Source organism: Tachyglossus aculeatus, chromosome 9 (genome assembly GCF_015852505.1).
Source record: "Tachyglossus aculeatus isolate mTacAcu1 chromosome 9, mTacAcu1.pri, whole genome shotgun sequence".
Taxonomy (NCBI): domain Eukaryota; kingdom Metazoa; phylum Chordata; class Mammalia; order Monotremata; family Tachyglossidae; genus Tachyglossus; species Tachyglossus aculeatus.
The window spans coordinates 26565638-26591925 of record NC_052074.1 but is presented as its reverse complement, the minus strand read 5'-3'; the positions used below and the strand labels follow the sequence as shown (position 1 = coordinate 26591925).

The window sequence follows — 26288 nt, the reverse complement described above, 5'->3', positions numbered from 1 at the left end:
TGTATATATGTATATGTTTGTACATATTTGTTACTCTATGTATTTATTTATTTATTTTACTTGAACATATCTATTCTATTTATTTTATTTTGTTAGTATGTTTGGTTTTGTTCTCTGTCTCCACCTTTTAGACTGTGAGCCCACTGTTGGGTAGGGACTGTCTCTATATGTTGCCAACTTGTACTTCCCAAGCGCTTAGTACAGTGCTCTGCACACAGTAAGCGCTCAATAAATACGATTGATGATGATGATGAGGCAGGGAGGACAGCAGGGAAGTTGATACAGTAATCAAGGAGGAAGAGGATAGATGCTTGGATTAACATAGTAACAGTTTTTATGGAGACAAAAAGTGTGGATTTTAGCCATTTTGTGAAGGTTGAAGCAGACCTTTGTCGTGAGACCTTGGGCAAGTATTCATTCATTCATTCATTCTGTGTGCAGAGCACTGCACTAAGCGCTTGGGAAGTACAACTTGGCAACATATAGAGACGGTCCCTACCCAACAGCGGGCTCACAGTCTGGAAGGATGATGATGGCATTTGTTAAGCGCTTACTATGTGCAAAGCACTGTTCTAAGCGCTGGGGGAGGTTACAAGGTGATCAAGTTGTCCCAAGGGGGGCTTACAGTTTTAATTCCCATTTTACAGATGAGGTAACTGAGGCCCAGAGAAGTGAAGTGACTTGCCCAAAGTCACACAGCTGACAGTTGGCGGAGTCGGGATTTGAACCCATGATCTGACTCCAAAGCCCGGGCTCTTTCCACTGAACCATGCTGCTTTTCCAAGTACTCATCTTTGCTTCAGCAAAATGGGATTGAGTCAATGAGCCAACGTGATTAACTTGTATCTACCCGAGCACCTAGTACAGTGCCTGGCATATCGTAAGCACTTAATAAATACCATAAAAAAGCTTTAAAGCCAAGTTTGATCTTCCACATCAGAAGTGTGTGTGAGGCGGGGGAGATGAACAAAGAGATGGGCAGAGAAGACAACTTTGGCAGCAGGATCAACTGGAAAGGGGCAGTGCCAGCAGCAAAAAAATCTCATGAGGAGGAGTCTCAAAAGCCCACGTTAGAGGTGAGCCAGGGTTGGTCCAAGCTTATATGTATGGAGTGAATTCAGGAGAGGAAGAGGAAAAGGTATCACATTGCATGCAAGGAAGAGAGGCAGGCTGAGGAGAGACACTGGGGCGATCAGTGAGATGGTAGAAGCTGGATTTGGAAAGAAGAGGTTGGATAAAAAGTTGGAAGTATCTTTTAGAGAAAGTGCTATGAGCCAAGGTAAGAAACACAGGGTAGACAAGCTAATCTGTAAGTAACTCAGCTACAAACAAGGGAACCCGTGAGAGTGAAGGGTGTTTCCTTCTTTAGCTTGGGTGTGAGTTTGGGTGGTGACTACACTCTTGATAACCCTAAAGGCCCCTGCTCTTCCCCTTTTCCACTGTACTTGTTAGACTTTGAATTTGATGATTTGGTCTTTCCTTTATATATTTAAATATTATATTATATATATGTTTTTATTTGCATATATTTTCCATGTCAGCAAACCGTTTTGCACCTTATTTTCATATTGAGAGCCCCATGTTTAACTGTCACCACTCACTTTTTTTCCCCCAGAACTTAATACAGTGCTCTGCCAAGGGTAAGGGCTTAGTAAATACTTCTACATTCACTGGATTGATAAGAAACTTTTGAAAGAAGCAAAGAAAAATGCCATTAATTGATTGATTGCTGTAGGAGAATATAAGTTGGTCTCCAGACTGTAAGCGCATTGCGGGCAGGGAGTGTGTCTATCAACTCTGCTGTATTGTACTCTCCCAAGCGCTCAGTTTAGTGCTGTGCACGCAGTAAGCGGTAAATAAATACCTTGTTCGACTGATTGATTGATTGAGACAGAGAAGACACAGTCTATATTCTGGAATTCAGGGCAGAGAGGGTGTTTAGGAGCTATGGTGTTTTGTGGGGTTTTGATTTATTGTAACTGTGATCTTTTCCCACTCTCTTCTGCGTCACCTGACTTGCTGTCTTTATTCCTCTCCCCTTCCAGCCCCAAAGCACTTATGTACATATCTGTAATTTATTTATTTCTATTACTGTCTGTCTCCTCTAAACTGTAAGGTCGTTGTGGGCAGGGAACGTGTCTGTTATACTGTTATATTGTACTCTCCCAAGTGCTTAGTAAAGTGCTCTGCACACGGTGAGTGCTCAATAAATACAGACTGACTACGGGGGAATTGTTAGAAAAATTTGGGTTCTAGTGCCAGCTTTGCATTTGACTAGCTATGGGATCTTAAGCAAATCATACCACTTAGTACTGTGCTCTGAGCCTAGTAAGTAATCAGTTAATACCGGGGATGGTAATAAAATTCATTGTGGAATGTGACTGTTTATTGTTATATTGTACTCTCCCAAACGCTTAGTTCAGTTCTCTGCATAAAGTAAGTGCTCAATCAATATGATTGAATGAATAATGATGGAAATAACTGCAATAACTCGTGATATAATGCCTGTCAAGCACTTCGAACTCTTTAGGAGTAAAATGTGAATGATATTATTATCTAAACAGTTCTTTCCGAGGTTCACTTCGATAAGCATTCTCTTTTAAATCAAAGAATCCAGCCTCATTCTCTTTGTTTTTCATTTTTTATTCCCAGATGAAGTCAGTGGAATTTACTCACAGCCTTCATTGTTTTAAACAAGAAATTTTTTTTTTTTACATTTTGAAATAAAGCTAAAAAATGAAAGTTATATTTTATTTCATCGATCATCTGAAAATCTATAAAAATGGACCGGAATCAAATCAAAATTCTTCAAAATGTGAACATGTGATAAAAAAATATTCTTAGGTTGCCCAAAAGGGATTTTGTTTATCCAAGCAGAATAATAAACAGTCATTACAAAGGAAATTTGGAACTATAGCACTAACAAAGAATACATAATCTCTTCATCACAGACCAAAACATTTGTCTGAATAATCAGTTGTGTATGTACATATATGGGTATTTGGTTTAACTAATTGCTTAATTCACTGAGCCTCCATCACATGCCAGGAGATAAGGGGAATATACTTGGGAATAAGACCTGCCCTCTTGAAGTGTAGATTCTAAGACAATCCTCCTTACTGATGGTGTTGTCTGGAGTTGCCTTACAGCAGCCACCAGTAGGATTTACACAACATTATGCACCAAAATTCATGAAGGACTGGGCAGAGATGTGAAGAATCCACAGCCCAGGTTGCCTGGCTTCAGTTAGAACCAGAAATGAAAATTCACAGGAAGTCTGCAGGGCTGAGTGAAATTCTGCCACTGGCTTTCTGAGGCTCAGGGTTTGTCTGTTGGGTGCTCCTGTTGGCAACAACGTCTGGAAGATGTTTTGTTCTTGGCAGCTTAAATCTGGAGTGATTTCACTGGCCCAGAGACTGGTGACCGGGATTTGTTTTTACTCTTCATCCTGATCATTGTGTTCGAGGGTGTGATCATCGTGTTTGAGGGTATGATCATGATATTCTTCCACCCCTGGGACCTGCAAAGAAGACCAGACAGAGGATTGGTCCTGGGTCTGCTTCTCAAAGGTTAGTTTAGTGTTACACATCTGGTGTTGCATGAAATAAATGACAATTTTGGGTCACCAATCATCATGCACATATAATTAAAACTTGGAGCTGGTGCCTTTACTTCCCACATCCAAAATCCTTTTTTTTTTTTTTGTGGACGAGCTTTATTCTTCTTTCATCCTTCTTTCATTCTTCTTTCACCCTCTCTGCCCTCTCCCCTGATTTTCTCTCTAACTTATGCACAGCACTCGGAGTATGACGGGAGCTCTAAGGATGATTTTTTTTTTAACCTTCTTCATTATTGCAACATTATTGGCTGACAGGGGAGAGGGACACTGGGAAAGCCTCTATGGAGCATGTTCGGTGAGCTAAAGCAGGTTGAATTTGTGAAGTGACTCTAGCACTGAACCTTTGTAATTGTTTAAGGATCCAACACTTTATTGTTCAGCCCAAACTGTGATGTTTCAGTGGCTCCCTGCCAATCTTGGCCTTATTGTTATCTGTTTCCCACCCCACCCCACCCTCTTTATTTTGTTTTAGTCCTCTCTAGTTCCAGCATTTTTTAAAAAAGGATGGAGTGTTATATGTCTCAATGTCAGATGGGGATTTTCTAGACTTCAATTTCTTCCTCTGTAAATTGGGGGCAACCATGCTGGCTCTTCAGGGGGGATAGGTGGTCAGGGAGGGGTGGAGACTGGCAGGCTGTGAGTCTGTTCCACTTCTTGACAAGGACAAAATTGGCCCAGCTTAGCCAATGTACACAGTTTTTCAGAACGGTATACAGACCTCCCAGTAAACGACGTCGTCATAGCAATTTTGGTCAGGTGGCTGACCCCAAATCGGTATTTTGAGAATGAGTCCTGGAGGAAGAAAGATAACATGAAGCTGAAAAAGGAAACCTGTTTTCACAGAGTAATCATAATTACAACCACCGCTATCATCCACTACTACCCAACAGCATTGAGCATGGCCCTGGGGATCAGAAGGATGTAGTTCTAATCCCAGCTCTGCCATGTATCCGCTATGGGACTTAGGGTAAGTCATTTCACTTCCTCCGTGCCTCAGTTCCCTCATCTGTAAAATGGGGATGGAAACTGTGAGCCCTGTGTGGGACAGGGACCGGGTCCAACCTGATTTGTTCATAATCATTCCAGCACTTAGTACAATGCCTGGCACATAAGCGCTTAACGAATACCATCATCATTATTATTATCATCATTATTATGATTATTGTTCATTCATTCAGTCGTATTTATTGAGGTTTACTGTGTGCAGAGCATTGTACTAAGCGTTTGGGAAGTACAAGTTGGCAACATATAGAGACGGTCCCTACCCAACAACGGGCTCACAGTCTATCTTCATCATCAATCGTATTTATTGAGCGCTTACTGTGTGCAGAGCACTGTACTAAGCGCTTGGGAAGTACAAGTTGGCAACATATAGAGACAGTCCCTACCCAACAGTGGGCTCACAGTCTAATTATTATTGTCGGTCTGCAGAGCAAAGCCTGCTGAAGTTATTGCTTAGTTAACCTTTGCTTCCTCCTTTGGAGGAAGGCAAATTCAGGAGCTATAATCCCAAGCCATGGAGTGAAAGCTCATGAACTTCCCAACAGTGGGAAATCAATCAATCAATCAATCAATCAATCAAAAAATGGTATTCATTGAGTGCTTTCTGTGTGCAGAGCTCTGTACTAAGCACTCGGGAAAGTAAAATACAGGTTGGTAGACACAATCTCTTGCCCACAGCAGCTTACAGTCTAGACTGTGAGCCCACTGTTGGGTAGGGACTGTCTCTGTGTGTTGCCAACTTGTACTTCCCAAGCGCTTAGTACAGTGCTCTGCACACAGTAAGCGCTCAATAAATACGATTGATTGATAGATGAGAATAAAGAGCCAGCCCAACATAGTTTTCTTTTTAAGAAGTCTTAAGAATATGTTCATATCATTTACCTGTAAATTAGAAGGCAGCAAAGAGATGGGGGTTGATCAATCAATCAATCAATCAATCAGTGGTATTTATTGAGGGCTTACTGTGCGCAGAGCACTATAATAAGATTTAGGGAGAGTAGAATATAAAGTAGAATCTAGTGGGGGAGGCAGTCATTAGAACAAATCACAGGCAGGGGAAGTAACCAAGTATAGTGATATATACCCAAGTGCTTGGGGCAAGGAAGGTGAGTACCTAAGTACTTAGGGGGCAAGCACTAAAATGCCTAGGTGATGCAGTTGGGAGGGAAAATAGTGTGGGGAAATGAGGGATTAGTCAGGGAAGGCTTCCTGGAGGGGATATGATTTTAGTTGGGCTCTGAAGATGGGAAGAGTGCTTTTCTGTTGGATAAGAAGCTTGAAAAAGTTTCAGGTAGGCGCGGATAGAGGTAAACGGTGAGAGATGAGAGTGAGGCTCAGGGAATAGGTTCTTATTAGAGAAGCCAAGTCCTGTATTGTAAAGGCACTTTGGTAACTGACATTAGTTCCATTCCCTTCTAATGGTATTTGTTAAGCACCTACCATGTGCCAGGCACTGCAGTAAGCGATGGGGTGGATACAAGTAAATCGGGTTGGACACCGTCCCTGTCCCATGTGGGGCTCACAGTCTCAGTCCTCATTTTACAGATGAGGTAACTGAGGCCCAGAGAAGTGAAGTGACTTGCCCAAGTTCACCCAGCAGACAAATGTCAGAGCCGGGATTCGAACCCATGACCTTCTTCTGAGTCCCAGGCCCACGCTCATGCTGCTTCTCTCACAGACACAGACACTTTTAACTCACAGACACTGATTCCGGGGGTTTGGGGAAAATTAATGGAAGGAGGAGAATTATCAGTTGAAAATGTTCTGGAGGGAAATTGCGACTGGACGTTTCTGTTAGATCAAGCAGAGGCGGTTAGCTCCTTGGGTTTACTGACCTGTGAGCAGGCCTCCGGCGATGGCTGTTCCCAGGGAGGATCCCAAGGCCGCTGCCTGCATGGCTACGGTAGTTCTAAGGAGCCAAAGACAACAGAATATGTGGTCCTGTGCCTCAGTATTTGGCCCCCCCTTCTTCACATCCTTCTCCAATGGCCCCCAACTCCTTTCTCCTCCATCCTTGTTTTCTTGTACCTACCTGCCTTCTTAAAGATGTAAGAGAGCCCTGTTGGAAAGGTGCAGATAAAGGCTAACCCAATTGACCCCCCAACACATGCACGTTTATTACATTTCCCTTCATTCATTTGTTCATTCAATGGTATTTACTGAATGCTTAACACACACTGTACTAAGCATTCGGGAGAGTACACTATATCAATAAACAGACACGCTTTGGTCAGCTCTAGCAGGAAGCGTTACAGGAAGCCTGAGGAGAAAGTCCTCTACTGTGTTGGAAGCAAGGAGACAAAACACAGATTTGGAATTTTTTCAGTGATCATCAAAGGGGAATTTGCTTAATGCCACTCATTGGCACAAAAATGAAGTGTTGCCCATAATGATAATCATGTGGTATGCGTTAAGTGCTTACTATGTGCCAAGCACTGTACTAAGCGTTGGGGTAGCCCCACAGGGGGCTCCCAGTCTAATAAGGGGGAAACAGGGAGAAAAACAGCTCATGAAGTAGTGTTGTTTCATTGAGGCGCCCATTGAGATGAACTCAAATCCAGGCCCCTGTGATGGAATGAGGAATCACCCAGTGAGAGGAGCCATTCCAAACACAGGGGGCTTGAACCCATCCTTAGATTCCAGACAGGTGAGGAGGATGCATTGTAAAAGCCACATCCTTCAAACTGGAGAGAAAGCATGGCAAAGTGGTGTGGATGAGCTAGAGCCCAGATGATCAAACATGGCACTTGGGCATACTGGACCCAGGGATATGTATGAAGCCTTCAGGTTTCCCTGAAATATCTTCCATTTTATCTCCATTAGTGCTGTGTCTCTAGTGTGCTTACCTGCAGCATTGTTAGTACAGTATCATGCCATTTTTGAACAAGAAGAATGGTTATGGAAATGTATAACATAGAGCAATATAGAATATAATATAATATATATGTATAATATAATACATAATACAATAATGCATAATAATAGGACATAATATAGAATATTATAATATATAGTGCAGAATAACACCCTCTTCTGGCTAGCCACAATGTCATACCATCACTAGATTTTCCAAACTCCAAGCAGAACTTTAAAAAAATCCCTTTCTTGACTCACCTGTCAGTAGCTCCCATGGCTACTGCCACAATGCTGGCAAGGCCCCCGATTATTCCTGGCAAACCATGTAAATTATGCACACCACAGGTGTCTTGGATTCTCAGTTTCGATGCAAAAATTGGCTAAAATGAAAACAACAAACATTTTTTTACATTTTCTGTCCAGCCCTTAAATACCAAACCCACAGGGGTGGTGGGGGAAATTTTCCCCACAGCTTTTTGAGTCATATTTCCAGTCTCACTTATCCCAAGTCCCTGACAAGGTCTGAGAGTTTCCCATCAGGGCTAAACAGATCCAAAATGTTGGCTCTCGGGCCCGTTAGCACGTTGAAGCTGGTCCACCTCACAGTCCCCACTTCTTCCGTGACTACCGCACACAAAATGAAAAGTGGGCACCTGTGCCCTGAAACGGCAAGGAACTATTTAAAAGTGTGTGCGCTAATTTAGCCATAGCTTTGGTTCAGTTCCTAATCTGTGGAGAAAATCGTCTGGGGTAATAGAAATCACTAGAGAACTGATCAGAGAATTAAAGGCTGAACAGTTTTAGGGCTCTCACGCTTACCGTCAGGAACTTGAATCCCAGGACAGAGACGATGCCAGCGATACTGCCAATTAACATAGCTCCGAAAGGGTGAATATTTATGTCAGCACAAGTGCCCACGGCCACCCCTCCTGCTAGGGTGGCATTTTGAATGTGAACCTGGGAGAGCAGAGAAAATCAATTGTATTTATCGAGCACTTCATGTGCGCAGAGCACGGTACAAAGCCCGTGGGAGCGTACACTGTAACAGAATTGGTAGATATATTTCCGACCCACAACAAGCTTACAGTCTAGAGGGAAGATGAACAGAGTGACAGGGTAATCCATCCGAGGGGATTCACTAGCCTGTTGAAATATAATAAGCAGCAGTATAGTCTAATGGGCCCGGGAGTCGGAGGACCTGGGTTCAAATCCTGATTGACCGCTTGCCTGCTGTGTGACCCTGGGCAAGTCACTTCACTTCTCTGTGACATTAAAAGTTGAGTTGTCTTAGTTACCTCAACTGCAAAATGGGGATTAAAACTTTGAGCCCCATGTTGGACATGGAGGAATCCAAACTGATTAGCTTGTCGTGGCTCAGTGGAAAGAGCCCGGGCTTTGGAGTCAGAGGTCAGGGGTTCATATCCCGGCTCCGCCACTTGTCAGCTGTGTGACTTTGGACAAGTCAGCTTCTCTGGGCCTCAGTCACCTCGTCTGTAAAATGGGGAAGAAGACCGTGAGCCCCTCATGGGACAACCTGATAATAATAATAATAATCATGGCATTTGTTAAGCGCTCACTGTGTGCCAAGCACTGTTCTAAGCACTAGGGTAGATACAAAGTAATCAGGTTGTCCCACGTGATCACCTGATCCCCTTGTAACCTCCCCAGTGCTTAGAACAGTGCTTTGCCCATAGTAAGTGCTTAATAAATGCCATCATTATTATTATTATTATTACCTCAGGGCTTAGTTCAATGCCTGGCACATAGTAAGCATGTAAAAAAATCACTAAAAATGTTCAGATAATATTTAATCTCTTTTATATCTGTGTTGTATTTTTATGGTGTTTGTGTTGTGCTCACACTGTTCTAAGCCCTGGGGGATATACAGATTTATCAGGTTGGATACACTCCTTGTTCCACATGGGGCTCGCAGTCTAAATAGGAGGGAGGAGGATTTAATCCCCATTTTACAGATGAGGTATAGAGGCAAAAATAAATTGATTTGCCCAAAGCAAATGGCAGAACTGGATTAGAACCCAGGCCTTCTGACGCCCAGGCCCGTCCTCTTTCCACTAGACCATACTGCTTCTCATCTCTATTATATCTAGATTGTAAGCTCCTAGATGGTAGGGATAGAGAAGCAGCGTGGCTCATTGGAAAGAGCATGGGCTTTGGAGTCAGAGGTCATGGGTTGGAATCCCGGCTCCGCCAACTGTCAGCTGTGTGTCTTTGGGCAAGTCACTTCACTTCTCTGGACCTCAGTTACCTCATCTGTAAAATGGGGATTAAGACTGTGAGCCTCAAGTGGGACAACCTAATCCCCTTGTATCCTCCCCAGTGCTTAGAACAGTGCTTTGCACATAGTAAGCGCTTAACAAATGCCATCATTATTATTATTATTATTATCAGATTGTGTCTGTCGTACTCTCCTGAGTGCTTACTACAGTGCACTGCACACCATAAGCACCCTTCCCCTCCTGGGGTCAATGTCTCATGAAAAAGAGTTTTCCAAAGATCTGGGATAGTCTCTCCATGACCTGGGGGAAACTTTCTGTTCAGTTCGGTCCCCATTTTGGGTGAGAATGTAAGTGGATTTGAGTTTTGGCAGCGGTTTTTGAGCACTTGCTGTGTGCAGAGCACTGTGCTAAGCTTGAGGAGCAGCGTTGCCTAATGGATAGCGCGCAAGCCTGGGAGTCAAAAGGGAGTTCTAATCCTGGCTCTGCCACTTGTCTGCTATGTGCTTTGGACAAGTCACTTCACTTCTCTGTCCCTCAGTTCCCTCATCTGTAAAATGGGGATTAAGACTGTGCGCTCCATGTGGGACAGGGATTGTGTCCAACCTGATTACCTTGTATTAGTGCCTGAATCTAATAATAATACCAACAATAATAAGAATGCAACAGAGTCAGTAGTCATATTTCCTGCCCCAAAGGAGTTCATTGCGGCTAGATCTTGGCTGTGATTTTTGGTGACATGAGACTATTAATGTCTGCCTCCCCCTCTAGACTGTAAGCTCGTTGTGGGCAGGGAATGTGTCTTTACCGTTATATTGTATTCTCCCAAGTGCTTAGTACAGTGCTTTTCACACAGTAAGGGCTCCATAAATACGACAGAATGAATGAGAACAATAATAATAATAATGATGGCATTTATTGAGCGCTTGCTATGCAAAGCACTGTTCTAAGCACTGGGGAGGTTACAAGGTGATCAGGTTGTCCCACGGGGGGCTCACAGTCTTAATCCCCATTTTACAGATGAGGCAACTGAGGCCCAGAGAAGTGAAGTGACTTGCCCAAAGTCACCCAGCTGACAATTGGCGGAGCCAGGATTTGAACCCCTGACCTCTGACTCCAAAGCCCGGGCTCTTTCCACTGAGCCACGCTGCTTCTCGACGCTTACCATATCGAGCTTGCCCCGTTGATCCACAAGGCTTGATAAGGCATACGCAGCAAGAACACATGCCGCTAGAGCGAGGTAAGTGTTGACGATTGCTCTGTACTGGCTTTCTCCTTCCTCAGCGATGGCGGAGTTAAAACTGGGCCAGAACATCCACAGGAAAATGGTACCTGTGGACAAAACAAGAAGTAAGCACTAATTGTAAATGTGTGAAAATCCACTGTACCTGGTTAATAATAATCACTGGGGTATTCATTCATTCATTCATTCAATTGTATTTATTGAGCGCTTACTGTGTGCAGAGCGTTGTACTAAGCTCTTGGGAAGTATAAGTTGGCAACATATAGGCACTCACTTTGTGTCCAGCACTGTACTAAGTGCGGGGGCAGATTCAAGTTCTTTAGGTCCCACGTGCAGCTCACATTCTAAATAGGTATTGAATCCCCATTTTGCAGTGAGGGAACTGAGGCACAGAGAAGTTAAGTGACTCGCCCAAGGTCACACTGCAGGCGCAGGGCAGAGCCGGGATTAGAACCTCAGTCCTCTGATGTCCAGGTCTGTTGTCTTCAGAGAAGCAGCATGGCTCAGTGGAAAGAGCACAGGCTTTGGAGACAGAGGCCATGGGTTCGAATCCCTGCTGCACCACATGTCTGCTGTGTGACCTTGGGCAAGTCACTTAACTTCTCTGAGCCTCAGTTACTTCATCTGTAAAATGGGGTTTAAGACTGTGAGCCCCCACGTGGGACAACCTGATCACCTTGTATCTCCCGCAGTGCTTAGAACAGTACTTGGCACATAGTAAGTGCTTAATAATAATAATAATAATGATGACATTTACTAAGCGCTTGCTATGTGCAAAGCACTGTTCTAAGCGCTGGGGGGAATACAAGATGATCAGGTTGTCCCATGTGGGGCTCACAGTCTTAATCCCCATTTTACAGATGAGGTAACTGAGGCTCAGAGAAGTTAAGTGACTTGCCCAAGGTCACACAGCAGACATGTGGCGGAGCCAGGATTCAAACCCATGACCTCTGACTCCAAAGCCCGGGCTCTTTCCACTGAGCCACGCTGCTTCTCTTGAAGCAGCTTAACAAATGCCATCATTATTATTATTTTTATTATTCTTTCCACTAGTCCACGCTGCTTCTCCACTCTGCGCTCTGTCACCTGTGACTCCCAAAGGAGCCTAACTTTTTTTATATCTTCAACTATCGGCTAGCGGTCACAGCTTCCATTGGCAATCTTTTTTTTAATGGTATTTGTTAAGCGCTTTCTCTGTGCCAGACACTGTACTAATCACTAGGGTAGCTACGAGTTAATCAGGTTGGACACAGCCCCTGTCCTACGTGGATCTCGCCGTCTTAATCCCCATTTTACAGGTGAAGTGACTTGCCCGAGGTCACCCAGCAGACACGTGGCAGAGCCGGGATCGGAATACAGGTCTTTCTGACTCTGAAGCCTGGGTTTTATCCACCAGGCCATGCTGCTTCTCTTTGCTTTGGGGTCATCTCCACTGTCCCCACTGAAGTTGGAAGAGCCCGTTCCTACTCACCGATCATGGCGAACAAGTCAGAGTGATACACAGACGCTTTGTTCTCAGGCTCCCTTTCCAGATTGGGACGATACAGGACGATTGCAACTGCTAAACCGAAATAGGCCCCAAAGGCGTGAATGATCATCGATGCCCCGGTATCTTGAGCCTGAAAGGGAGAGACAGGATCGAAGGGACATTCTTCAGATTCTTTAGAAGTGAGCATGTAAAAAAAATCACTCAAAATGTTCAGATAGTATTTAATCTCTTTTATATCTGTGTTGTATTTTTATGGAATTTGTGTTGTGCTCACACTGTTTTAAGCCCTGGGGGATATACACACTTATCAGGTTGGACACAGTCCCTGCCCCACATGGGGTTCACAGTGTAGGATCAATTTGAGGGAACACTACCCACAGACCCAAAAGAGGATAGGAGTGAGGCAGTGGAAGCTCACGTCCTTCTTCAGTTGAGCAGATGAACCATGGTTGAGAACTCGATTTATACTTCCCAAGCGCTTAGTACAGTGTTCTGCACACAGTAAGCTCTCAATAAATACGATTGAATGAATGAATGAATGAATGAACTCCCATCTTAATTCCAGACTTCTCTAATTAGGAAGGTTTGCTTCCCTTCCTTGGTAAACACAAACTGCATCATGTAGAAGTCACTAGCCCCATTAGCAGTCTTGCTTAATAATACTACTAATAATTGTGGTATTTGTTAAATGCCGACAGTGTGCCAGGCACTGTAGTGGATACAAGCAAATCAGGTTGGGCACAGTCCCTGTCCCACGTGGGGCTCACTGTCTCAATCCCCATTTTACAGATGGGGGAACTGAGGCCCAGAGAAGTGAAGTGACTTGCCCAAGGTCACACAGCAGACAAGTGGTGGCGCCGGGATTGGAACCCACGTCCTCTGACTCTCAAGCCTGGGGTCTTGCAACTAGAGGTACTGTGAAATACAGGAATTTTGGCATGGCCTTACTTTCAGGTTTTTCATTTTGGTTGCTGTCTTGTGCTCTATAATAATAATAATATTGGCATTTGCTAAGTGCTTACTATGTTCAAAGCACTGTTCTAAGCGCTGATCCACTTGCAGAGTGTGGGGGTGGTCCATCTTACCTGCAGTTTTTCTGCAACAAGGTGTTCATTGCTGGCAAACACGGTGATTTCCATAATCGCCATAACCAGCATCTGTACTGGACTCGTTTTCCCTAAAACGGCTCCAAATGATATCAAAACGCTGGCAGTACTGAAGTCGGCATTTATCAATCTAGGAAAAGAGAATCAAACTCATATCGCTATTGACAGTCAGAGAAAAAAAGCAAGTGAGCCCTGATGAGAGACCCGAAATGAAAGAATCTCTCATCTCCCACTTTCCCACTTTATAAAAAGTGGAGCTTCAAGAGGATCAGTGAGTTTCCTCTTTAATTAGTCCCTGAATGCCTCTCCCTTCTGCCTCATCTCGGCACTTGGATCTGTGACCTTTGGAGGTTGGATAATCATCCTACTCCCAGCCCCACACCTCTTATGTACTTATAATAATAATAGTAACTATGGCATTTAAGTGCTTCCTATGTGCCGGGCACTGTACTAAGCGCTGGAGTAGATACAAGATAATGGGGATGGACACAGTCCCTGTCCACCATAGGGCTCCCAGTCTCAATCCCCCTTTTACAGATGGGCCCAGAGAAGTGAAGTGACTCGCCAAGGTCACACAGCAGACAATAATAATAATAATAATGATGGCATTTATTAAGCGCTTACTATGTGCAAAGCACTGTTCTAAGCAATCAATCAATCGTATTTATTGAGCGCTTACTGTGTGCAGAGCACTGTACTAAGCGCTTGGGAAGTACAAGCTGGCAACATATAGAGACAGTCCCTACCCAACAGTGGGCTCACAGTCTAGAAGGGGGAGACAGAGAACAAAACTAAACATACTAACAAAATAAAATAAATAGAATAGATAGGTACAAGTAAAATAAATAAATGAATAGGGAAGTTACAAGGTGATCAGGTTGTCCCACTGAGGGCTCACATTCTTAATCCCCATTTTACAGATGAGGCCCAGAGAAGTGAAGTGACTTGCCCAAAGTCAGACAGCTGACAATTGGCGGAGCTGGGATTTGAACCCAGGACCTCTGACTCCAAAGCCCGGGCTCTTTCCACTGAGCCACGTTGCTTCTCTGATAAGTGGTGGATCTGGAATTAGAACCCATGACCTTCTGACGCCCGGGCCCGTACTCTAGCCATGACACCATGCTGCTTCTTGAATGATTGATGGATTGATAAAAGAGGGAGGAAGAGAGGTCTGTTTACGTTAGGATGTCAATGTGGAATTTTCTTCCCTCGCTGTGCCAAAGCCCCTGCATCAGTGTCCCCCACTGGAGACCCAAGGCGGCGATCAGAAGGTTGAATCCCACGCTGCTGAATCCATATTTCTTCAAGAAGGTCATGAGGAAGCCAAACCCGACGAATATCATCACGTGCACATCTTGGAACACTGGAGGAGAAGTAAATGAAGCATTCGTGTTACCTCTTTTTTTATGGTATTCCATCTCCCCCTTCTAGACTGTGAGCCTGTTGTTGGGTTGGGACCGTTTCTATATGTTGCCAACTTGTACTTCCCAAGCACTTAGTCCAGTGCTCTGCACACTGTAAGCCCTCAATAAATACGATTGAATGAATGAAAGAATTCATTAATCATTAATTAATCATTGCTGGCAAACACGGTGATCTCCATAATCGCCATAACCAGCATCTGTACTGGACTTGTTTTCCCTAAAACGGCTCCAAATGATATCAAAGCGCTGGCAGTGCTGAAGTCGGCATTTATCAATCTAGGAAAAGAGAATCAAACATATATGTATAGGTTATCAGGTTAGATACAGTCCATGTCCCACAAGGGGATCACAGTCTTAATCTCCATTAACTGAGGCAAGGAGAAATGAAGTGATTTGCACCAGGTCACAAAGCAGACAAGTGGCAGAGGTGGGATTAGAACCCAGGTCCTTCTGACTCCTAAGTCTGTGGTCTATCCATTAGGCCACTTGCCTCCTGCATGACCTTAGGCAGGTTAGTTAACTTCTCTAGGCCTCAGTTTCCTCATCTGCAAAATGGAGACCCAATACCTGTTCTCCCTCTTAGTTAGATTCTGAGCCCCATATGGGACAGGAACTGTATCCGACATGGTTATCTCTTATCTATTCCAGCACTTGGTAAACACTGTTTAGCCCATTGGAAGAACTTAACCAGTGCTTAGAACAGTGCTTGGCACATAGTAAGTGCTTAATAAATGCCACTATTATTATTATTATTAACCAATAGCACCATTATAATCAGGATTTCTCTGTCTGGCATCATGGGTTCCCTGGCCCGTGGAGAGGAACAGGTTTTCCAGAAGCACTCTGAGAATTTGGTGACCTCTTGATTTTTGATATCAACCCAACTGCCCAGAGGGGCTCCCATTTGGGGCAACTAAGGTGGTGGTATTTGTTAAGCCCCTGCTAGGTGCCAAGCATTGTAGTAAGCACTGGGCTAGACAAAAGAGAGTCTGGCCAGACACAATCCCAGTCCCATATGGGGTGCACAATCTAAGTAGGAGGGGAGAACAATCAATCGGTCATATTTACTGAGCATTTACTGTGTACTGAGTGCAGAGTACTAAAAGTTTGGGAGAGTACAACATAAGAATAAAGCTGAGTTGGTAGACGCAGTCCCTGCCCACAAGGAGTCTAGAGTACTCAATTCCCCTTTTACAGAAGAGGAAACTGAGATTTTGCCAGTTTGCCTCTGGGAAGACCAACAGAACGAGACCAGAAGCATCATGCTTCTAGATGTGGGTTACATCCTAATGGGGATTCACATTCATTCATTCGATCATATTTATTGAGAGTGTACAGTGTAGTAAGCGCTTGGGAGAGTACAATATAACAATAAACAGCACATTCCCTGCCCACAACGAGCTTTCAGTCTAGAGGGGGAAAAATACTTATGTGTGTGTTTTGGAGGTATTTAGTGCCACATAGTGTGAGTGCCTAGCTGCGTGTCAATAAATCAACCCATCAGTGGTGTTTATTGAGTGCTTACTGGGTGCAGAACAGTGATAGTTTGGGTTCTTCCCAGAAGTTGGAATGTGGGGAATTAGCTCAGTGGTCAAGTTGTCAACTCCACACTTGGGAGGAATTGGACCTAGGAATCCCTTCCTTTCTTCCTACGTGAACTTTAGAAACTACCAGCAAGCAGCCCTTCTCCTCTGCTTCTCCTCTGCTTTCCTCTTTCAAGTTTATCACTCAGTTCATTTTGTTGCCGGCATCGAATTGTGCCTTCTTTTTCCAAGAGTTGACTGCTTGGGTGTCTCACTCATTTCACTCTCTTGGCCCCCACTTTCTTTGTTCAGGTGCTTTTATTCTCCCTTCCCGCACACACTCCACACTCACCACCACATGTTCTTCCCCCGTTTTCTGTGTCTGGGGCAGTATTTCTTTCTGGATGTCAGTATCTGCTTGTCTGGGACAATCTTTCCCCTTTCTTTAAGGATGTCAGTATCTTCTTCCTGTTTTCCCCCCAGTGCTGGGATGCAATCTTCTCCTGAATGATGGGAACAGGCTTCCTGAGGGAGGCAATCTCCCTTCTTTACCATAGTTAGGAATAGTGTCTGCCCACAGAAAATGTCCTTCAATAGCACCGCTGGTGAACAGGATTGATAACTGTCATTCAGGGAAGACTTAGGTCCAGTTATGCCTACGGGGATGGGGAATCAATCAATCCTATTTACTGAGAGCTTACTGTCTGCAGTGTACTGGGAAATTACAACAGAGTGGTAGACACATTCCCTGTCCGCAAGGAGCTCACAGTCTAGCGGGGGAGGATTAAAGACATGCAGCAGCTCATCCAGTTATTTATTGAGCACCTACTGTGTGCATAGAACTGTGCTAACTATTTCAGAGGATACATTCAGAGCAAAAGACACAACCTCAAGGAGCTTGTGATCTAAAGGATAGTTCCAAGGATTCCCTCCACTCTATGATTCTCTTGAAAAAAAGGCATCTTGCATTAAAACTTTTATTTTAAGACAAGAACAGAGCAAGGAGGGTGAAGGAACCAAGAACTTTACTGTATATAGTTTAGTCTGGATTACTACTACTGGGGCTCACAGTCTAAGTAGGAGAGAGAACAGGTAGTGAATCCCCATTTTGCAGATGGGGAACTGAGGCAGTGAAAAGTGAAGTGACTTGCCCCAAATCACACAGAAGACTAGAACCCAGGTCCTAGCCTGGAGAACACCCCCTTAGTGAGCACAAAGCTGGGAGAAATCCATAGCCTTTCTTTTTCACCACTGAACCTCTCTCTGGGGTTGATAACGATGCACAGAAGCAGGATTATGATATTTTAGACTAATAGACAGTAGACTGGGATAATCTACTGTTCCAGGCTATATCTTTTCTGGACAGATGGGCAAAGAACACAGTAATTTCAATTTTCACTTGAGTTTGTTTTTCATATCAGGAAGAAGTGTTTTTCTTCTTAATCCTAGTAATTAAGTGATAATTTATTGACTTTATGCAGCCTCTACTAATAACCTTCATTCTTTCTTTCCAACAGCATTTATTAATCAATCAATCTTATTTATTCAGTGCTTAATGTGTTCAGAGCATGCTACTGAGCTCTTGAGAGAGTACAGAATAATAGCGTTGATAAAAACGTTCCCTGTCCACAAGGAGCTTAGAGCCTGGAGGGAATACATTCATCTCTGTGTTAGAAGAGTTCTGGCTTTGTATACCACATTTCTAGCAATTATTTTGTATTATACTCTCCCAAGCACTTAGTACAATGATCTGCACACAGTAAATTCTCAGTAAATACCACTTACTGATGGATTGATTCCTCTCTTCATTCCTCTCTGACCCCCATTGACCTCTCCTCCCCCTGACTTTCCCATCACTGTAGATGGCACCACCATCCTTCTTTGTCTAACAAGTCCATAACCTTTGTGTTATCCTTGAGTCCTGTCTCCCATTCAACCCACATATTCAATCCATCACTAAATCCTGTCAGTCCCACCTTTGCATCACTAAAATCCACCCTTTCCTCTCCATCCATACTGCTACCACGTTAATACAGTCACTCATCCTATCCCACTTAGATTACTGCATCAGCCTCCTTGCTGACCTCCCAGCTTCCTTTCTCTCTCCACTCCAGTCCATACTTCACTCTGCTGCCCGGATCATTTTTCTACAGAAACGTTCAGGACGCGTCACCTGTCTCCTCAAAAGACTCCTGTGGTTGCCCATCCACCTCTGCATCAAACAAAAATTCCTCACCATTGGCTTTAAAGTACTTCAACACCTTGCCGCCTCCTACCTCAACCTCGCTTCTCTCCTTCTACAACCCAGTCCTCACACTTCACTCCTCTAGTGCTAACTTTCTCACTGGGCCTCCATCTCTCCTGTCTCGCTGCCCACCCATAGCCCTTGTCCTGCCTCTGGCCTGGAATGCCCTCCCTCCTCAATCCTGACAGAAAATTATTCTCCCTTATGGAAGGCACATCTCCTCCAGGAGACCTTCCCAAACTTAGCCCCGCTTTTCCTCATCTCCCACTCCCTTCTGTGTCACCCTGACTTGCTCTGTTTGTTCTTCTCCCCTCCCAGTCCCAGAGCACTTATCTATATGTCTGTCATTTTATTTATTTGTATTGATGTCCGTCTCTCTCCCTAGATGGTAAACTCGCGGTGGTCAGGGAAAGTGACTGTTTATTGTTGTATTGTGCTCTCCCAAGCACTTAGTATAGTTTTCTGCACACAGTAAGTGCTCAATATATACAACTGAATGAATGAACTCTCCCCAGTTTTCTTCTTGTCTCCTCAATGCTCTTCTCCCCAACTGTTCCACAAATTGCTCTCAGCTGTCTTTCAAGATCTCCATCCAACTCTCAAATTCTATACTCTCTATGTCATTTCCTCCCACTTCTTGGAAACACTTGCTCCCACCCTCTTCCCTTTCCTTACTGGCATCTTCAGCCTCAAATTCTCTGCCGTGTCCTTCCTCCATGCTCAAGTCTCTCCTATACTAAAAAAAAAAGGCTTCTGTGATTTCCATTTCACCCTCCAGCTCCATCCCCATCTCCCTATTCCTGTTCCTATCCAAACTTCTGGAATGGGTTGTAGGGCACCAGTGCTTTCAATTCTTCTCTACCAACTCTCTCCTTGACCCACAGAAATCTGATTTTCTCCTCCATTGTCCCATTGAAACTGGCCTCTCCAAGGTCTCCAGTTACTTCCCTTAGTCAAAGCCAAGACTGCTTTGTCCTGATAATAATAGTAATTGTGGTATTTAAGTGTTTACTTCGTGCCAGGCACTCTTCTAAAAGCGGGGTTGGATACAAGCAAATCCGGTTGGACACAGTCCCTGCCCTACCTGGGCTCACAGTCTCAATCCCCATTTTACAGGTGAGGTAACTGAGGTACGGAGAAGTAAAGTGAGTTGCCCAAGGTCACACAGAAGACGTGTTGGAGCCGGGATTAGAACTCATGACCTTCTGACTCCTAAACCCATACTCTGTCTACTGTGCCAGGCTAGTAGACGCCTCTTGGCTGCCTTTAGACACTGCTGGCCACTCTCTTCTCCTGGAAACATTATTTTTTTAATGGTATTTGTTAAGCACTTCCTATGAGACCAGGCACTGTTCTAGATGTTAAGGTAGATAAGAGAAGCAGCATGGGCTCAGTGGGAAGAGCCTGGGCTTGGGAGCCAGAGGTCATGGGTTCTAATCCTGGTTCCGCCACTTGTCCGCCGTGTGACTTTGGGCAAGTCACTTAACTTCTCTGGGCCTCTGTTCCCTCATCTGTAAAATGGGGATGAAGATTGTGAGCCCCATGTGGAACAACCTGATCACCTTGTATCCCCCCAGCGCTTAGAACTGTGCTTTGCACATAGTAAGCGCTTAACAAATGCCATCATTATTATTAGATAAAAACTAATCAGGTTGGACCCAGTCCATGTCCCACATGGGGCCCACAGTGTCAATCCCCATTTTACAAATGAGGCCAGAGAACTGAAGTGATTCACCCAAGGTCACACAGAAGACAAATGGCAGAGCTGGGACTAGAACCCAGGTCCTTTTAACTCCTAGGCATGTGTGCTTCCCACGAGGCCATGCTGCTTCCCTATTTGACGTTGGTTTGGCCAACATGGTACTCTCATTGTTCTCTGCCCCCTCCTTATCAGTTGCTGGATCTTTTCCCTGCTTTTATCCCCTGAGATATCCCGTAGGGTTCAGTTGAGTCCCTTTCTCTGCTAGGAACTCAGAAAAGGCTCTTCTATCACTAATAATAGTAGTAGCAGCCTGCAAGCTCATTGTTGGCTGGGAACAAGTCCACCAACTCTGTACTCTCCCAAGCATTCATTCATTCAATCATATTTATTGAGTGCTTACTATGTGCAGAGCACTGTACTAAGCACTTGGGAAGTACAAGCACTTAGTACAGTACCCTGCACACCGTAAGAGCTCAATAAATAGCAGTGATTGATTGATTGACTGATAGTAGTAGGCATAGCCCTTCTAGACTGTGAGCCCACTGTTGGGTAGGGACCGTCTCTATATGTTGCCAACTTGTACTTCCCAAGCGCTTAGTACAGTGCTCTGCACACAGTAAGTGCTCAATAAATGTGATTGAATGGATGAATGAATAACCATTAGAGAAGCAGCATGGCTCAGTGGAAAGAGCCCGGGCTTTGGAGTCAGAGGTTGTGGGTTCAAATCCTGCCTCCACTAATTGTCAGCTGTGTGACTTTGGGCAAGTCACTTCTCTGGGCCTCAGTTCCCTCATCTGTAAAATGGGGGTGAAGACTGTGAGACCCCCATGGGACAACCTGATGAACTTGTAACCTTCCCAGCGCTTAGAATAGTGCTTTGCACATAGTAAGCACTTAATAAATGCCATCATCATTATTATTATTATAAATAATAATGCCGCCAAGTCTCTTTTCCCCCTCCTTATCTTCCTCCTCTTTCTTATCTTGATCATTTTATCCCTTCCGTATCTCATGCCTCCATTTTTTCATTGCATTGTATGCTCCTAAGACTTAGTATAGCTGCCTGCCCACAGTAGGCACTCAATAAAGACGATTGATTGACTGATTGTTCTGAAGCCTCTGTCCTCCTCTTTAATAATAATAATTATTATTATGGTATCTGTTAAGTGGTTACTTTGTGCCAGGTAAGGTACTAAGCACTGGGGTGGATACAAGCAAATCAGGTCAGACACAGTCCCTGTCCCACATGGGGCTCACACTCTTAATCCCCATTTTACAGATGAGGTAACTGAGGCACAGAGAAGTGAAGTGACTTGCCCAAGGCTACATAGCAGACAAGTAGACGAGCCAGGATTAGAACCCATGACGTTCTGATTCCCATGCCCAAGCACTATCCACTATGCCATGCTGTTTGCCAACCCTTCACTAGAATATGAAGAAATCCTTGAGGGCAGGAATCATGTCTACCAACTCTGTTGTATTGGACTCTCCCAAGCATCATCATCATCATCAATCGTATTTATTGAACGCTTACTGTGTGCAGAGCACTGTACTAAGCGCTTGGGAAGTACAAGATGGCAACATATAGAGACAGTCCCTACCCAACAGTGGGCTCACAGTCTAAAAGGGGGAGACAGAAAACAAAACCAAACATACTAACAAAATAAAATAAATAGAATAGATATGTACAAGTAAAATAAATAAATAAATAAATAGAGTAATGAATATGTACAAACACATATTCATATATACAGGTGCTGTGGGGAAGGGAAGGAGGTAAGATGGGGGGGATGGAGAGGGGGACGAGGGGGAGAGGAAGGAAGGGGCTCAGTCTGGGAAGGCCTAAGTGCTCTACACACAGTAGGAACTCAGTAAATACCAATAATTGATTGATTGATTGCTGAAGAGGTGTGGAATCAGTCTCCTTTGTCCCCTCCCTCTGGGTGAGCTCGGGACTAAGTCAGCTCTCTGAGAGAGAACAAGCAGAGCAGGGAGAGGAAACAACTCTCAAAAAAGGTTGAGGTCATGTCAATCTCCTGCTCTCTCCTCGAAGAAAAATCCTGATATTACTCTCTGGCGTGTCACCTTGACTCGAATCAAATGATGTGAATTTATTTATTTATTTATTTATTTATTTATTTATTTATTTATTTATTTATTTATTTATCTATTTTATTTGTACATGTCTATTCTATTTATTTTATTTTGTTAGTATGTTTGGTTTTGTTCTCTGTCTCCCCCTTTTAGACTGTGAGCCCACTGTTGGGTAGGGAATGTCTCTATATGTTGCCAATTTGTACTTCCCAAGCGCTTAGTACAGTGCTCTGCACATAGTAAGCGCTCAATAAATACGATTGATGGTGATGATGATGATCTGTCGTTGCTTCCTAAATCCACCAAGAATGAAATAATAAGAAATAACTCCAACAGACAATCCAGTGACATAATTGTGTTTCCTGGACTGCACCTCTTCAGGTTTAGATCCTTTCTTTCAGGAAATGCTGTTCGTTTTGACTGAAATTTCCATTTAAACATAGAAAAGGACACTGACATCGGTCCCGAGACATTGTAACAATATTAATTTCCCCAGACCGGCTTTCTAAACCAAGGGAAAAACTTGAATTCACCAATCTTCTTCTCTCCTCCCAGACCTCCAGACTTCAAATTTTGACATCTTTGGTGTTAGTTGAGGGCCAGATTTTATTTTATAAGCTTTTAAACCACTAAGTTTTAGCAGATACAGAAAGTTTTCTCCACAGACTCAAGTGGCTACAAGATATAAAGCATCGTGGAGATGGAGTGATATAATGCTGAATTCTCTCTTCCATTCAGGGACTTTCCAGTTTATGTTTCATGGTCCCTACTTGGCATCTACAATCCCTGTTACACCCAAGTTCACTTTGCTCAGCCTCCAGCTGGTCTTTACTTCAAATAGAATAAGTAAACAGGATCCCTTCCCTCGAGGGGTGAGTTTTCAGTTTAATCAGAAGGGCAGGCATTAAAAAAATGACAGATAAGGGAAGCAGAAGACTGTAAGGACAGATACAGAAGGTCTGGGGGTTGGGGGAGAAGTGAGAATCGAAATGCTGAAGGGGCACAGACTCAAGTGTGTAGAAAATGCAGAAGGGAGGGTGAACAGGATGGGAAAGTGAGAAGCAAAATGGCCTAGTGGATAGAACACGGGCCTGGCTGTCAGAAGGACCGGGTTCGAATCCCAACTCTGCCACTTATCTGGTGTGTGATCTTGGGCAAGTCACTTCACTTCTCTGTGCCTCAGTTACCTCAGCTATAAAATAGGGATTAAGACTGTGAGCCTCTTGTAGTACATGGACTGTTTCCAACCCTAATCCTGGCTCTTCTACTTGTCTGCTATGTAGTCATGGGCAAGTCACTTCACTTCTCTGTGCCTCAGTTACCTCATCTGTAAAATGGAGATTAAGAGTGTGAGCCCCATATGGGACAGGGACTGTGTCTGACCTGATTAGCTTGTATCCACCCCAATGTCTAGTATGATGCCTAGCACATGGTAAGCACATAACAATTATATATATATATATATATATAATCATAATAATAATGATGATGGGGGGATACAAGGTGATCAGGTTGTCCCATGTGGGGCTCACAGTCTTAATCCCCATTTTACAGATGAGGGAACTGAGGCTCAGAGAAGTGAAGTGACTTGCCCAAGGTCACACAGCAGACATGTGGCAGAGTCGGGATTCGAACCCATGACCTCTGACTCCCAAGCCCGGGCTCTTGCCACTGAGCCAAGAAAAGGAGTGAGAGGTTAGAGGAGATAATAATAATAATAATAATAATAATAATAACAATAATAATAATAATAATAATAATGTTGGTATTTGTTAAGCGCTTACTATGTGCAAAGCACTATTCTAAGCGCTGGGGTAGATACAAGGTAATCAGGTTGTCCCACGAAGGGCTCACAGTCTTCATCCCCATTTTACAGATGAGGGAACTGAGGCCCAGAGAAGTGAAGTGACTTGCCCAAAGTCACACAGCTGACAAGTGGCAGAGCCAGGATTTGAACCCATGGCCTTTGACCGTGGGTATGTATTTATTACTCTATTTATTTATTTTATTTGTACGTATTTATTCTGTTTATTTTATTTTGTTAATATGTTTTGTTCGGTTCTCTGTCTCCCCCTTCTAGACTGTGAGCCCGCAGTTGGGTAGGGACCGTCTCTATATGTTGCCGACTTGTACTTCCCAAGCACTTAGTACAGTGCTCTGCACACAGTAAGTGCTCAATAAATACGATTGAATGAATGAATGAATGACTCCAAAGCCCGGGCTCTTTCCACTGAGCCACGCTGCTTCCCAGTTTTCAGTGTAATCAGGAGATATGATTTTAACAGAGCTGTAAACATAAAGGTCCTGGCTTCCGCTCTGTGCCTAATCACATTAGTATTGGTTGAGGGTAAGCGGTGTTGCCTAATGGAGAGAGCATGGGTCCCAAAGTCAGATTGTCAGGTGTGTGATCTTGAGCAAGTCACTTCTCTTTGCCTCAGTTACCTCATCTGTAAAATGGGGAATAAGAGTGTGAGCCCCATGCAGGATAGGAGCTGTGTCCAACCTGATTATCTGGTATCTACCCCAGTGCTTAGTATAGTGTCTGGCACATAATAAGCACTTTAACACGTACCCTTTTAGACTGTAAGCTCGTTTTGAGCAGGGAATGTGTGTGTTTATTGTTATATTGTACTCTCCAAAACACTTGGTATGGTGCTTTGCATAAAGTAAGCTCTCAATAAATACGAATGAATGAATGAACATTTTCCTTGTATATATTTACTACTCTATTAATTTTGTTAATGATGTGTCTATAGCTATAATTCTATTTGATTTTGATACCCGTCTACAAGTTTTGTTTTGTTGTCCGTCTCCCCCTTCTAGACTGGGAGCAAGTTGTTGGGTCGAGACCGTCTCTTTCTGTGGCCAACTTGTACTTTCCAAGCGCTTAGTACAGTGCTCTGCACACAGTAAGTGCTCAATAAATACGAATGAATGAATGAATGAATGAACGAATACCACCATAAAAAGGGACAGTAGAGCATAGATGATAACATATAAACCTAGTGTTTCTTCAAACCCTATAAACAGCCCAGAAGACCAAATAACCGGATCCCTTGCTAAGACTCCTAACCAGCAGCATGGCTCAGTGGAAAGAGCCCAGGCTTGGGAGTCAGAGGTCATGGGTTCTAATCCCGACTCCACCTCTTATCTGCTGTGTGACTTGGGGCAACTCACTTCACTTCTCTGTGCCTCAGTTACCTCACCTGGAAAATGGGGATTAAGACTGCGAGCCCTAGGTGGGACAACCTAATTCATTCATTCAATCGTATTTATTGAGCACTTACTGTGTGCAGAGCACTGTACTGAGCACTTGGGAAGTACAAGTTAGTACAACCTAATCACCTTGTATCCCCCCAGTGCTTAGAACAGTGCTTTGCCCATAGTAAGCGCTTGACAGATGCCATCATCATCATCATCCAAATAGCGTATACTTACAGGGGTAGAGCGCAAGAAACCGGTTGTCATGCCTGGTGCGGTTGGGCTGGTGGCCGATGTCTTGGTCCTTATCGTATTCGACAAATATCCCAAACAAAATAATCATGGCTAGTTCCAAGCCAATGGCCAGGATGGGCAATTTGAGCCTCATGTTGGTGGCAAAAGGTAGAGGCATACTGAGGACTCGAAGGGCTGCACGAGCTGATAAAGACCGGGGGATTTGCGCTTCGAGGGGAAATAGACTGGGCGTTCAGTGCATCCCAATGACACGGCATAAAAAAAAAAATGAAGACTGTTTCTTGTGTCCCACCCA

The 26288-nt window shown here is 44.0% G+C and overlaps 1 protein-coding gene across 1 annotated transcript; it reads right to left on the bottom strand.

Annotated features, from left to right (window-relative positions):
* Nucleotides 1-3436: 3436 nt before the first annotated feature.
* Nucleotides 3437-26150, bottom strand: RHAG (Rh associated glycoprotein). Its single transcript, XM_038750864.1, has 10 exons — nucleotides 25976-26150; nucleotides 14729-14912; nucleotides 13529-13679; nucleotides 12426-12573; nucleotides 10877-11043; nucleotides 8297-8434; nucleotides 7736-7857; nucleotides 6457-6530; nucleotides 4338-4411; nucleotides 3437-3520 (listed from the first exon to the last, which is right to left on the bottom strand). The coding sequence occupies exons 1-10, from the start codon at nucleotides 26148-26150 to the stop codon at nucleotides 3437-3439; spliced, it is 1317 nt and encodes a 438-aa protein (XP_038606792.1).
* Between the last annotated feature and the right edge of the window lie 138 nt (nucleotides 26151-26288).

What these genes read in the sequence shown, in the direction of transcription:
- RHAG (XM_038750864.1), bottom strand. Translation starts at nt 26,150, where the DNA reads ATGCCTCTACCTTTTGCCACCAACATGAGGCTCAAATTGCCCATCCTG. An exon ending in TTCCACATTGACATCCTAAC is followed by an intron (nt 13,680 to 14,728) that starts GTAAACAGACCT and finishes CTCTTTTCCTAG; the next exon opens with ATTGATAAATGCCGACTTCA. An exon ending in TGGGATTCAAGTTCCTGACG is followed by an intron (nt 7,858 to 8,296) that starts GTAAGCGTGAGA and finishes TTTTCATTTTAG; the next exon opens with CCAATTTTTGCATCGAAACT.